Source organism: Notolepis coatsorum (assembly GCF_963971535.1).
Source record: "Notolepis coatsorum genome assembly, chromosome: 3".
In the NCBI taxonomy this organism is placed as follows: Eukaryota; Metazoa; Chordata; class Actinopteri; order Aulopiformes; family Paralepididae; genus Notolepis; species Notolepis coatsorum.
Genome location: NC_140167.1, coordinates 193,756,361 through 193,769,409, shown reverse-complemented (window position 1 = coordinate 193,769,409; position 13,049 = coordinate 193,756,361). Strand labels below are relative to the sequence as shown.

At 40.2% G+C, this 13,049-nt stretch overlaps 2 protein-coding genes across 3 annotated transcripts in view; one reads left to right on the top strand and one right to left on the bottom strand.

Annotated features, from left to right (window-relative positions):
• The window catches only part of rnaseh2b (ribonuclease H2, subunit B), a 78,095-nt gene extending 67,304 nt beyond the window's left edge, over positions 1–10,791 (top strand). The window contains exons 3-10 of one of the 2 annotated variants that reach the window (XM_084310097.1): positions 4,182–4,258; positions 4,482–4,596; positions 6,629–6,693; positions 8,662–8,767; positions 9,215–9,296; positions 9,417–9,462; positions 9,885–9,959; positions 10,375–10,791. In XM_084310097.1, coding sequence (XP_084166223.1) covers positions 4,182–4,258; positions 4,482–4,596; positions 6,629–6,693; positions 8,662–8,767; positions 9,215–9,296; positions 9,417–9,462; positions 9,885–9,959; positions 10,375–10,485 — 677 coding nt within the window. In that variant the 3' untranslated portion in view covers positions 10,486–10,791. The remainder of the gene's footprint in view (positions 1–4,181; positions 4,259–4,481; positions 4,597–6,628; positions 6,694–8,661; positions 8,768–9,214; positions 9,297–9,416; positions 9,463–9,884; positions 9,960–10,374) is intronic. The other variant, XM_084310096.1, reaches the window with a different exon arrangement.
• Positions 10,792–11,719: 928 nt separating this feature from the next.
• Positions 11,720–12,849, bottom strand: c9h13orf42 (chromosome 9 C13orf42 homolog; the record flags this gene model as incomplete). The annotated part of the gene is made up of 3 exons (XM_084311492.1): positions 11,720–11,970; positions 12,165–12,312; positions 12,427–12,849. The coding sequence occupies 3 exons, from the start codon at positions 12,847–12,849 to the stop codon at positions 11,720–11,722; spliced, it is 822 nt and encodes a 273-aa protein (XP_084167618.1).
• Between the last annotated feature and the right edge of the window lie 200 nt (positions 12,850–13,049).

Here is a 13,049-nt window from a genome sequence, read left to right as displayed (position 1 = left end):
TAAATGAGTCCTCTAACCGACACATAAACCTGTACATAAGGTTTCTTGAAAGTGCCTTAAATGTAGGTATACCCACACTGACAAACAGCTGGCTGGCACTGTGCCATCTAGGGACACGCAGTCGTAGAGCATCATTACAAGCCACATTAAGTCCTTAACTCTAACTGAATCATTCAAGTTCCTCTGCACCCACATCAGCAATAAGCTCAAATGGGACATTAACACTACTGCCATCATCAAAAAGGCCCAGCAGCGCCTGTACTTCCTCAGGCAACTAAGGAAGTAGAGAGTCCAACAAAGCCTGCTGGTCCAATTCTACACTGCCATAATTCAAAGCATCCTCGCCTCATCCATCACAGTCTGGTATGTTTCCACTGACAAACACACCAAACACAAACTCCAACGCATCACCAAGACAGCCTCCAAAATAATTGGCTGCCCCCTCCCCTCTCTGGACTCCATCTACATCTCACGCACAGTCACCCACTCTGGTAAAATAGTCAACGATCCCTCCCACCCAGCACACCACTTATTCCAGCGCATGCCCTCAGGTCGCTACAGGTCCATTTTAACCAGACACACACGCTTCACTGACTGACACTGTTACATGTGACTGTCCTGTATGTATTTATGTATATATGTATTTATTGTGGGGATTGGGAGATGGGAGGGGGGCGTCTGATGTTTCATGTTGATGTCCCAGTGCTTTTAACTAACTGTACCGCAAACAATTACCACCAACCACCGTTGTACAATATTGATGTAACTAAGAGATATGCTGGAAAAAACATGTGCATAGATCCCTAGATTCATCAACTCCTAATGTGTGCTCTGCTGCCCACCATTCTTCTAACGTTGCCCAGACCAGCCATCTCGTCTGGCCAACATTCTGAATACTTCATCTGCTTATCTTACACAATCTTACAGTCTAACCAAGATATCTGCTAGAAAAAAGAATCCTTTTTGTGCATAGATCACTAGATTTATCATAATACACATTTCACTAAATGTCATTAAATACTTAACCTACAAACTTAAGACTGTTCTGACGGCACACTATTCATGTAACTAAAATATTTGCTGGGGGGAAATGTTTTTAATGCATAGGTATATCAATGAAGACAAAAAAAACTGGTTTGTGCTGTAGATTTATGAAAATGCCGGTTGAAATAGAGTTTACTCGACCGCTCCTCTGAGTTCCTCTGGTGCCTAGTCGCTGGGGCAAGGTCCTGTGGTCGAGACGGGACACTAGGGCTGGGCGATATGGCCTAAAAATAAAATCCCAGATTATTATTATTTTGTATCCGATTTACGATTTTAAGCGATTTTTTTCTCTTGAGAGCAAAAGGTTTATTTTTATTTGACACAAAAATATTATCAAACCAAGATGAATGTCCCTATTGGGATTGAAGTGCAAACCTAACTTTCACCAATCTTCACTTAAAAAATAAATATGATAATATATATATATATATATATATATTAGTGCTGTCAAACGATTAAAATATTTAACTCGATTAATCGCATGATTGTCCATAGTTAACTCGCGATTAATCGCAAATTAATCGCATTTTTTTTTTACCTTAAACAGATCTTTTTCAAGTTCCAAGTTTTAATACTCTTATCAACATGCGAGTCAACAAATGCTTGCTTTATGCAGCCATTTAACACAAAAGGATGACCCTCATGCATTGCAAATTTGCATCAAATTCAAAACCGAGTGATGCACAAAATTCAGATCATATTCCAGTAGTGATGAAAATGAAGATCAAACTGAAAACCATCAAGAAAAAGAAAACGACACACAAAAGATGGGATGTGAAGAGTCTGAAAGGAGAAACCATGAAGAGACAATACATTAACGAAGTGAACAAAACATTAGAAAATAGAGAGTTAGCAGATATTGAAGATCCACAAGAACTATGGACAAAACTGAAAGAAAAACTGGGAAGCGTTGCAGACATAATCTGTGGTAAACCAGAAAAAGTTGAGAAACAAGAGTGGATGACGAAAGACATTCTGGATGAGATGAAAAAGAGAGCAGACATGAAGAATGCAGACAGAAAAACTGAATACAACAGAGCAAAACGAAAAGTACAGAAGATGTGTAGAGATGCAAAAGAGAAGTATTACAAAGAAAAATGCAAGGAAATTGAAGATCTAGATAAGAAGCACAACCCTCTCATGTACAACAAGATCCAACAACTAACAAGGAAGAGGAAAAAAACAACCCAAGGTGTCAGAGACAAAGAAGGAAAACTGCTCCTTGACGAGAAGGAAATAATCAATAGATGGGCAGAGTATGTGGAAACACTATACAAAGACCAGAACAGAACATCAGACACAGGAATTAGTCTAGAAGAGATAGAAAAAGTCCAGATCACGAAAAAAGAAGTTGAAGAGGCTGTGAAGTCACTGGCCACGGACAGATCGCCCGGCGAGGATGAGATCCCTGCTGAACTGATTAAGAACTCTGGTGACCGATGCATCGAGCTCCTTGTGAAACTGGTAAACAACATCTATAACTCAGGAAATATTCCAAATGATTTCCTAAAATCAATGTTCATTCCGATCCCAAAGACCGGAAGAGCCACAGAATGCAACAATTACAGGACTTATCAGTTTGATATCTCATGCATCAAAAGTACTCCTGAAAATCATCAAGAACAGAATAGAACCCATAATTGAACATCAGCTCTCGGATAGCCAAATGGGTTTTCGCAAAGGAAAAGGAACAAGAGATGCAATCTGCCAACTCAGAATCATTGGTGAAAAATCGATAGACCAACAGAAGAAGCTGTATATTTGCTTCATCGATTTCACGAAGGCCTTCGACAGAGTTGAACATACAACATTGATGAGAACAATGGAAGAATTCAAAATACCAGTTTCTGACCGAAGAATAATTGCCAACTTATACTGGAGGCAGAAGGCTAATGTTAGAATAGGAAAGGAGAAATCAAGAGACTTCCCGGTGGAGAAGGGTGTAAGACAAGGATGCATCTTGTCCCCTGTACTCTTTAATATGTACAGTGAATCACTGATGAAAAAAGGTCTGAGAGGAGGGAAAGGAGTAAAACTTGGCGAAGAGAACATCACCAATATAAGATACGCGGATGACACTGCTATAGTCTGTAACTGTCAAGAAGATCTACAGGACATGATGAATAAGCTGAATGTCGAATGCAAAAACTATGGAATGTCACTAAACACAAAGAAAACTAAAGTAATGATCATTGAAAAAACACCAGGAACTGTTTGTAAAATACAGGTGGATGGAGAAAAACTTGAACAAGTGAAGGAGTACATGTACCTTGGAAGCTGGATCAGTGAAGGTGGAAGAGCTAACATGGACATTAAGAGAAGAACCGGAATTGCAAAGGGCGCATTCTGGAACCATAAAGAATTATTGAGAAGAAACATAAGTTGGAAAACGAAGACCAGGATTTTGGAAACTTATGTTATGTCAGTCTTTTCATACGGAGCAGAAGCATGGACGCTGAATGAAGAGGCAAAGAGGATGATAGACTCTTTTGAAATGTGGACACTGAGGAAGATGCTGAAGATAACATGGAAGGATAAGATCAAGAATGAGGAGGTACTGAGAAGAGCGGATATGCAAGGGGGACAGCTGCTGGAGAGGTTGAAAAAGAGAAAGATGGAGTTGTGCGGGCATGTTCTGAGAGGATCCAGCGGGGAGATGTTCAAGAAGGTGGTGATGGGGAAGGTGGATGGAAAGAGAGGAAGTGGAAGACCAAGAAGAGGCTGGGTAGACGATGTCTGTGATTGGAGTGGAGTGAGAGGCGGAGTCACGGAGTTGGAGAGAAGAAGTGGGGACAGAATGGGTTGGAGAGTGATAGGCAACCTTCGGAACGAAGAAGCCACCTAATGATGATGAGTGCCGGCCTTGTTTTTTTTTTTTTTTTTTAAATCTGTTTACATTTTTCAAAATCATCCTAAATCATTAATTAGAATTAATCGAAATATCGATTAATCGCCCAGCCCTACGGGGCACATGTCTGATGAAGATCCTAGCAACCCAGAAATATCACAGTTTTAACCTGAATAAAGCATATCTTCGCACTTCATCCCACTCATTCATTCACATGCATTTATCCACAATGGAATATATGTCATCAAGTGTACACACTGATTTTGATTGTTCTTTTTCATTCTGACAGATGGGAGACTTCTCTATGTTACCCCCATGGATCCACTGTACCTTATTCTACCATATTTAATGAAAGCTGGTATAGAGGTAAGTTATATTAACGTTGACATATGCTGACATTATCCTTTTCTTGCCAAGAATATGTAATGGCTGCCTTTATGCATATTTGGATTAATATGCTACAATGTCATTTTTGTGATGATGTGACTGTGATGTCATATATTCTTGTGCTTCTTTCTTTTGTCATTTTGTATCTATTGTGCCTTAACACTGGAATCTACTAATCTCTATGATGTCATCTGTACCTCAGGGGAACTTCCAGCCTGTTGATCAAATAGCAATGGATGAAGAATTCCCAGCATGCTCCAGGCTCCTTAGTTGCACACGCTCCCTAGCCTCACTGCACCAAGTTGCTGAAGAAAAAGGTCAGAGGTTAATACTGTACCTCAGAGGTGTGGGGGACTCGAGTCGCAAAGTTGAGAACTTGCATGACTAAAATAGATAAAAGACTAGATTTTGATTAGGTAGTCACGACTTTACTTGTATGGTATGGCCAAAATGTCATATTGCAAACATTTTGGTAGTTTTGATGGTGTAATGTATATATGACGGTATTTTGTTCTCCAAATTACAATGTGATGATGACAACATTGTCTTATCTTACAGTACAATTTCATTCAAATCATCTATTATCTTTGACTAATCTTTAAATTAATTGAATAAAAAATATATACAGTGTGTAGTCACCATAACTATTTTTGGATGATATATTATCCCAGAAATAATTGCGATAAACATGACATTAGTTCCATATTAACTCTTTCAGTGCCACTCACAAGATTTCTCTGGTTTTTTATAGGTGGTTGCGTGCCACTCACGAGATTTCTCGGAATTATTATTATTATTATTATTTTTTTTGCGATCTGAAAAATTATTGCATCACCCGAGCCTACCCAAGTATAGCCGAGGGGCGCCAGCGATCACTGTGGAAAAAAGCGCCCCCTGTCGTCTCCCAGATGACATAAGTGATTTTGGAATGGACTCAATGAAAATGAATGGGGGAAAAAATCCGGTACTCCACATTTTCCAGTTCACTGATCCAGCCGGGGTTACTAGAGTTCATTCTGGAGCCTCAGATCCCCGCGGATCATGGAGTTCTACTGTATCGCGTTGGATCCATACACGTATCGATTTTTTCGAATGGTGATCAGGAATTGGAATATACCAGTTGGATACCATCTGATGTCAGGTAAGGACTCTATGTTATCAGTGGTAGGATAATCAGAGTAAGTTTGATGAAGTTATAAGCTGTTTTGTGAAATGTCTTCTTTCGGTTTCACTGTAAAAGTCTGTGAGGAAATCAACGGAGCGATTATCAGTGCGCGGCCGTAATGTGCGTGCGTGCACGTATAATATTGATCATCTAGCGTTTATTTGAAAACGATTCATAAAAAGGCAGACGAATATCAACGTTGTGGAATATTCCACTAAAAGACGATTTTCATAGAATGCTCCATAGAATTATCTTCGCTTCAGGTTTATTGAAATATATATTTTTTTATGATATGTAATATATGCCGGTATTGTAATCCTTACCTTTGCATGGATCCGTGATGGTATACCTCCATATACCTCCCAGCCCTATTGCACTTTTTATTATTAATTGTTCATTTCTTTTTATGCTGTGGAGCAAATGGAGAGTAAGAATTCCATTGTACTTGTTTCATATGGCAAATAAAACTATCTGAATCTGATATGAATTGTACCAATGTATGGGGCAGTTTAAATGCACTCTATGGATGCTGAAAGTTGAAATTGACTGGATAAATCTTTGGAATCACATAGACATTATTTCTATTTCTAAGTCGTCTTATTAAAATGCTTGCACATTCATAAGGCTATTAGTGAAATGGAAATATCCTATATCACAGCCCTAAAAGTGTTATTACCATTATTTCAGTTGGCAATTCCCTTTTTGCATTTAGTGAACCTAAATTATGATTATGTGCCATCACAACATGGTTAAAAAGAATTCAGTATGTTACACTGATGCATTGTGATGTAGGTCTAGGTATAGAATATCTGCAGCTATTGAGTGATGGCCATCTTGTTTGCTTCACTCAATGTAACACCGATATCATTGTCAACAGCCATACAAAGTGAAAATTGTCACAGGAAATGTGGGTCTGAATAGTCAAATCAATATAGATTTGACTGCACTACCGCAGCTTATTCAAACGTGTGTATGAATTTAAGAAAGAATACTTTTCATAGTAATTTCCCTTCATACTTTTTTGCCAGTATAGCCGTGAAATAGGTATTCTATTGTTGAAACCTGCAGGAACCCTGCTATCCAAATGTGTGTTTTAATCCCACCTCTGCTGTACTGTACTTACTATGAATCTAACGACGGTGTGTATCTCTCCTGTTTTTAAATGCTGCGTTTCTTACTTCCAGAGGTGGGGAGCCTGAAATTTCACAGATACAGCCAGGAGAGGACCCTGGACTGGTTAGAGAAAAAGGTAGACTGTTCATTTATTCAAAGCATAACTCTAGTTTCAAGGATAACTCTAGCCTAGCAATATCATCCATGATTCAGTTGGAACAGATTTTTATTCAATCAGTCCTCCATATGGCGTATAAAGTATGGTAGCATTGGCCTAGAACTGCATCAGGAAATAATCTACAAAGCTTTTCTTGAGTTTGCAATGTTTATTTAATTTTATTTAGTTTTATGAACTTTATCGTATGTATTTTTCAAATGGGGAAATGTGAAACAAGGTACATCGGTACAAATTACATTTCCTATACTAACCCCCCCTCCCCCTTCCTCCCAAGGTCTCTACATACATACAACAATACATATAGACAACAATATACAAACAGACTCACACACGTACATCTGCAAGGCAAGCCAGAGGAAAAAGGAAATTATTTATCCAAAACAATGGCATCTTACAAATATGGGCAATCATTTGTATTCTTCCAAATGCTAGGCCTATTACATGTCATGTTTAAGCAAGAGACAGAGTTTCTACATGTCTTATAACAGGAGACCGTGTTGCGTAAAACTTATGTCGTGACCCACCCACTGAGTATCTGGATTTTCTTAATGCTAATTTCACAGAAGACATCATCTCTCCGACCCAATGTATAAATGATATACATTGTATAAATTATTTTATTGTATACAATTAATGATTTGATTATTATTTGATTTCCACTTCATATGGATGGCCAGGCCAGGTGATGCAAATGCAATGGAGGCAGCTAGGGTTTGGTCGAGTCATTTGAACATATTTACTCTTGCGATACTTAGATGTGTACTGTAATACAATTGTACATCAATTGTATTGTGCTGGGTAATATGAAGAAAAAGTGTATCATATCTGCTATGGTATGGAAAATCACATGGTAGACAATCTGGTTGATGTTCATACTGGATTGCATGTAATGGGATGATGCATACACTATTCATCTGAAACACATTTTCATTTGAGATATTCAGTTGATAATATATATATAATATAATATAACATTTGTTCACAAAAAAGAGATATTCAGTTGACATTGTGAGAAATCTGTCTCACTGAGAATTCTTAATATTTGCATTTGTAATTTATTCAGGCAGCAGAATTGTGCATCAGCATTCACTATATAAAAACACAACAAGATAACACAAACTATAAATGATAGATATCGACATATTGTCCAACCCTATTGCTAAGGTGAAAATAAGTGATTTCTAGACCACCTGGCCTACGGTTGGAGCTGTAACTCTGCTGAGGTGAAGAATCAAACCACATGTCTAGAGATATACTGATACTGTTATCAGATAATAGGCAGATACCATATTAAAACAGTGTCCGAATGTATAGAAAGAACCACAACGTGAGAAATCAAAGCAAATTTACTTTGCTTTTCTTTTTACATTTGTTTACAGCAGGGGTCAGCAATTAAGTTTGGCCTCAGGCCAATTGTTTTCCAAGCCATTATATGACGGGCCAGAACCAAAAACAATGGCTAATTTAATAAATTGATAGTAAAAAATGTTTTAACTCTGTGACAGACCACATTATAACTAAGAAATGCATTTGTGGCAGAGGCAGAAAATGGATCAAAATAAACTAGCTGCATAGGTGGCATAATAAACTGTAAACGAGCAGTTTTTTTCTACTTTCCATTATTATATATAATACATGTTTGCACTGAACATTATACCTTTGTCTTTTTGCCATTTTATTATAAAACCAGAGACGAGTGTCTCTCTATCCTACATTACGCGCAACAAGCACTTCTGTCTGACGGCCCGTTCTGTGGAGCGGACTGGACTATTGAGAAACGTTAGGAATTTTCCATTGGTTCTCCCAGCCCACTTGACCATTTCTAGCATTTCCATTGGTTATAGTGACAGACAGAGAATTATTGTTATTATTATATTTCATTATTTACATGGTGGAATAGCAAAGTGTTTGTTTTTGTGGCTCCAGGTGAACAGAACGGTGAAGGCCCTCCAGAAGAGCAACATCTCCGTGGGGGAAGGAGTGAAGTCTACAACGTATATCCGAGTGAAGCACGAGTCTGACCTTCACAACGGTAAAGGGAGCTCCCCTGGCTGCTTTTAACCCTTTCACTACCACACTACCAAAGGGTTAACCCTTCCTTCTGTAGTGTGGTAGTGAAAGGGTTAAACGTGCAAACGTCCTCTCTCGGTTTCCATCCAGTTTTTATTCACTTGTTTTTATCTCGCTTATGTAATATTAACCAGCGCGGATGGCACTATGACCACTATCAATATCATAGTACACAAAACACTTGCATGTCTTTCCTTTTTACAGTAATATTTCTTTATTTTTTATAATGAGCGTAATGCCATGCGTTATTGAAATTTTTATTCATTCACCAGTGTATGTTCATATTGAAATGATTCATATTGAAAATCACTGTCATCACTCGCATTACACTGAGCACAGTTGGGTGGCATTGGTGATCTGTTCCCTTCATTGTAGTGTTTTAATGACTGCCATCTCTCCGTTGTCACAGAGGATTACCTGCGCTACGCCCATGGCTTGATATCGGAGTACATCACTGAAGACCTTAGCAAAACCCTCCTCAAGCACTTGCAGTATGTTCACTGACGTCATTACAATGCATTATCATAAGTCATCGTGACTCACTATCTTTACGAAAAATATGGAGAAAGCGGGAAAAAACAAACATATTTCTCATCTTGATTATAACACAGGTTACCAGAACTCACAAGTCCCAAGGAGGTAGAGCCACCATCCAAGGTATTTCTCTTTGCATTTCCCAGAGTTACACAGGGTTAGGTTTTCCTGCTCTATATGCCACTGTAGCAATGTGTTATGTATTTCTCTTTTCTGATATATTTCTGTCATTGTATAGGGTAGAATATTATCAGGTGTTTGAGGGGGGGGGGGGGGAAGCCCCTGAAAGTTATGAAATACTACTATAAAGAATAAATCATAAAAAAAAGTGAATCGCTACTCTGACATCATCACTTAGTTTCTCATCAACTAGAGTTTTGATGAAATTGGCTCATAAATTATGAAATAAGTTTCTACCCTGGCCCACGGTACACTCCGTTCACTTGTCCTCCACTTAACACTCTTAACCTTGCAGCATCATACAAGCTAGCATGGTTTAGAATCTGGTCTCGCTTTGGTGAAACTTTTTCTTCCTGGTTCGGCAGAAGCGGAAACTCGCAGACAAGCCCGTGGAGGCGGGAGAGGACTACACCAAATTCAACAGTGCCGATTTTCGCAAAGTGAGTGCATGTGGAGCAATCTGCAGTGAATACACCCAGGGGGAAGGGGGGGGGGGTGATCGGTGCGAGTCTAGCTCTGAGCTGCTTTTACCATCAACTCTCGGCTCTTATCTGTTTATGTAATGATTATCTCTTGTGTGTGTTATTTTTTTCAGTAATTTTTTTACCATTGGAGATGGATGTTTGTCAAAAGACATTCAGTGCTTCTATACTGTAGAGTTGTTTGTAGGAAGATATTCAGCGCTTCTATAGAGTTTGTAGTTTTGCTTTTGAAAAGCTTTTTTCCAATGTTTTTTATTTCTTATTTTTTTTACTCCCAATTGAAATGAACTTCATGATGTGTAATAAATTCTCCACTATGCACAAGGTTATCGAGGTCTGCCACTGATTGCTTATTTTTCGCTCCTCTTTCCAGCCACAAAAGAAGATGAGTGCAGCTCAGAAAAGTCTGGCGAAGGTGGACAAGACTGGCATGAAGACAATGGCGTCCTTCTTCAGCCCCAAGGTCAAAGCGGAGAAGAAGTGAACCTGATCATGTGCTTCATCTCTGGCTTGCTTCGTATACGGATGTTTATGTCACACTTTTTTGTATTAAAGAAAATAAAATGTATTATGTATCCTTTTTTTTTTATTGATCTTTTTCCCCCTCCATTTTTCCTCCGATTTTCTCCCATCCCAATGTTAGTCGTTATGCCAATTCCCAATCCCCTTCCTGGTCGCTGCGCACTTACCCCCCACAGTCGGTCTGGGAGAGTGGAGGCTATCACATGCTTCCTCCGACACACGTCCAGCGAATCAACCGCTTCTTTTCACCTGGCAGCGCGGATTCTCATGTGGAAGGATCACACTATCCCACTCAAGTCCTATCCGCGCTTAGCAGGCGCCCCGACCGAACTGTAGGAGTCGCTGTTTACAACAACCCGGACCCACCCCGCCAGCTTCTCCCACCCTCTAATACTGCCAATTGTATTAGTGTGAACGGCCAGCCAAGCTGGTGACAACCCCGGAGCTGTGAGCTGGATTCGAACAGGCGAATCTAGCCGCTCCGGGGTTTGGTGACTAACGCAATCTCCGTTACGCCACCTGACCGCCCATTTTGTATCCTTTTTAATTATTGAATACGTTTTGAATATGACATTGGTAAATGTATACATATGTGAAGTGACTCATGAGCGTAAGGAATAATGGCATGTCATTCTGTTCATTATTGTGAGGTTTGTAACTCCCTTGGTCTTTTATGGTTTGAATGACTCATATGAGCAGTTTATTCAATGTAGCATAAATATGGACCAAATTGGAGAAATAAAAAGTGGAAAGGCATTTCATTCTTTGAAACGTATTTGGTCTATGTTAAAATACTTAACCTGCTTTCTGTGATATTGCAGAAATAGGTAACTTTATTGGGGAGATATGGTACATTGTGTATAAAGTGGCCCGAGCCCCGCATGCATTTTAAATGTGTTGCGTGTCATTCATTCCCTCGCAGGGAGTATTAACTAATTGTTGTCGAGTCTCGTCTTCAACCCAAAAGTCCTATGCCTGCTTGTAGTACTACTGATTGAAAACCATGCTGTTTGAATTAGCCTATATTTAAAACATGGTCAGATCGCATTAGGATCGTCACGCAAACTAAACAAATTTTTTTTTTACTTGACCCAGCTTGCGAGTGTCGACTGGTGGGATAAATCATTAGGCTGTGCCTGCCTGTCTCTGTGAGCATCTGGCAGTGCTGATGGTTTAAAATGTCTCGTCAACAACCTTTAGTGCTTTTTTAATTTGGGCTTGAAGCGCAGCGTCTGGAACGCGCTCTCCACCACTTTGGGCAGGTGGATGGGGTTCCTCTGGAGCCGCAGTCTGCTGCTTGTGGACCCGCTGCTGCTGCTGTTCTTCTTCTTTTGAGCCTTGTCTTTGACGCACTCTGGCACCTTCTGCGCCTTGGACTCGTCGGTGTCTCGAGGAACCCGCAGAACCCAGTTGGAGTGCAGGTCGTGCTCACTGGAGCTCGTGGCCACTGACGAGAGAAAGAGTTATCTGTTTTAAAATAAAATATCTAGTTAACAGGCAACAGCTCGTATCGCCTTTTAACCCTGTCACCGCCGCACTACCAAAACGCTTAACCCTTTCACTGCGACAATACACAGAAGGTTAACCCTTTCGTCGTGTGGCAGACTGGCAGTGAAAGGGTTGAAGACTAAAAAAACTCACCAATAAAATCTACGTCAGCATTTCCATCATCTACGTGAGGTTTGCATGCAGCAGGTTCAGGGTCACAGCTGGCGATGACTGAGTCAAAGAAGTCTAACGTGTCCTCCTCGCTTGGTACAGGAGGGGCGGAGGGTTTGGCTCTCGAAATCTGTAATTTAAGAAATGAGGACCAATAAGGTTTGGTGTTCTTCGCTGGCACATTTCCACTGCTCAAGGGACAAGGTACATTCAATCACAAGTTACAACTGCTGCGTTAACCTACCTGTGCGTTCTTCGTGGGCGGCGGGGGTGCAGGTTTCTTCTTGTAGGAAACCGTGGTCTTCTTGGTCTCGTTGCTTTTTAGATCGTTGACGCTCTTTGTGTATTGTCGTCTCAAAGCGACGAGTTCTTCCAAATATTCCAAGCAGTTTTTATTCTGAGAGTACAGCCATATGCGGTCTTCCTGCCTTTGGTAATAGTACAAGGTGGACTCGACGATACTTACAGAACTTTTGCTCCGTTTTAAAGTAGAGCCGCTTGTAGTCGCTTGTGTTTTTTCTCCCACTACGAGCATGGAAGTGCTTCGCACCAGCCTCACTGTGCAGGCGTTGTGGTAGTCCTGCTCAGACCGAACACCACCGTCGTGAGCCGTGTGTCCGTGGTGGTGGTGGTTCGGACGAAACGCATTATTAATCTTCCTGAACATTCCTCTTAAGTCTTAACTGGACCGTTTCAGGATTCCATTATATCCCTTTGCCCTGGTGATGTATCCACAGTCCACCCATAACCTCTGCTCAAGGCCGAGAACCTTTTCGTATATGACGCGTCGCTGTCCATGGTGCTGAAAACACCCAGGCGTCTGGAATTGGAGCCGTAGCAGCGATTAAACAGCAAACACTGGTCTAA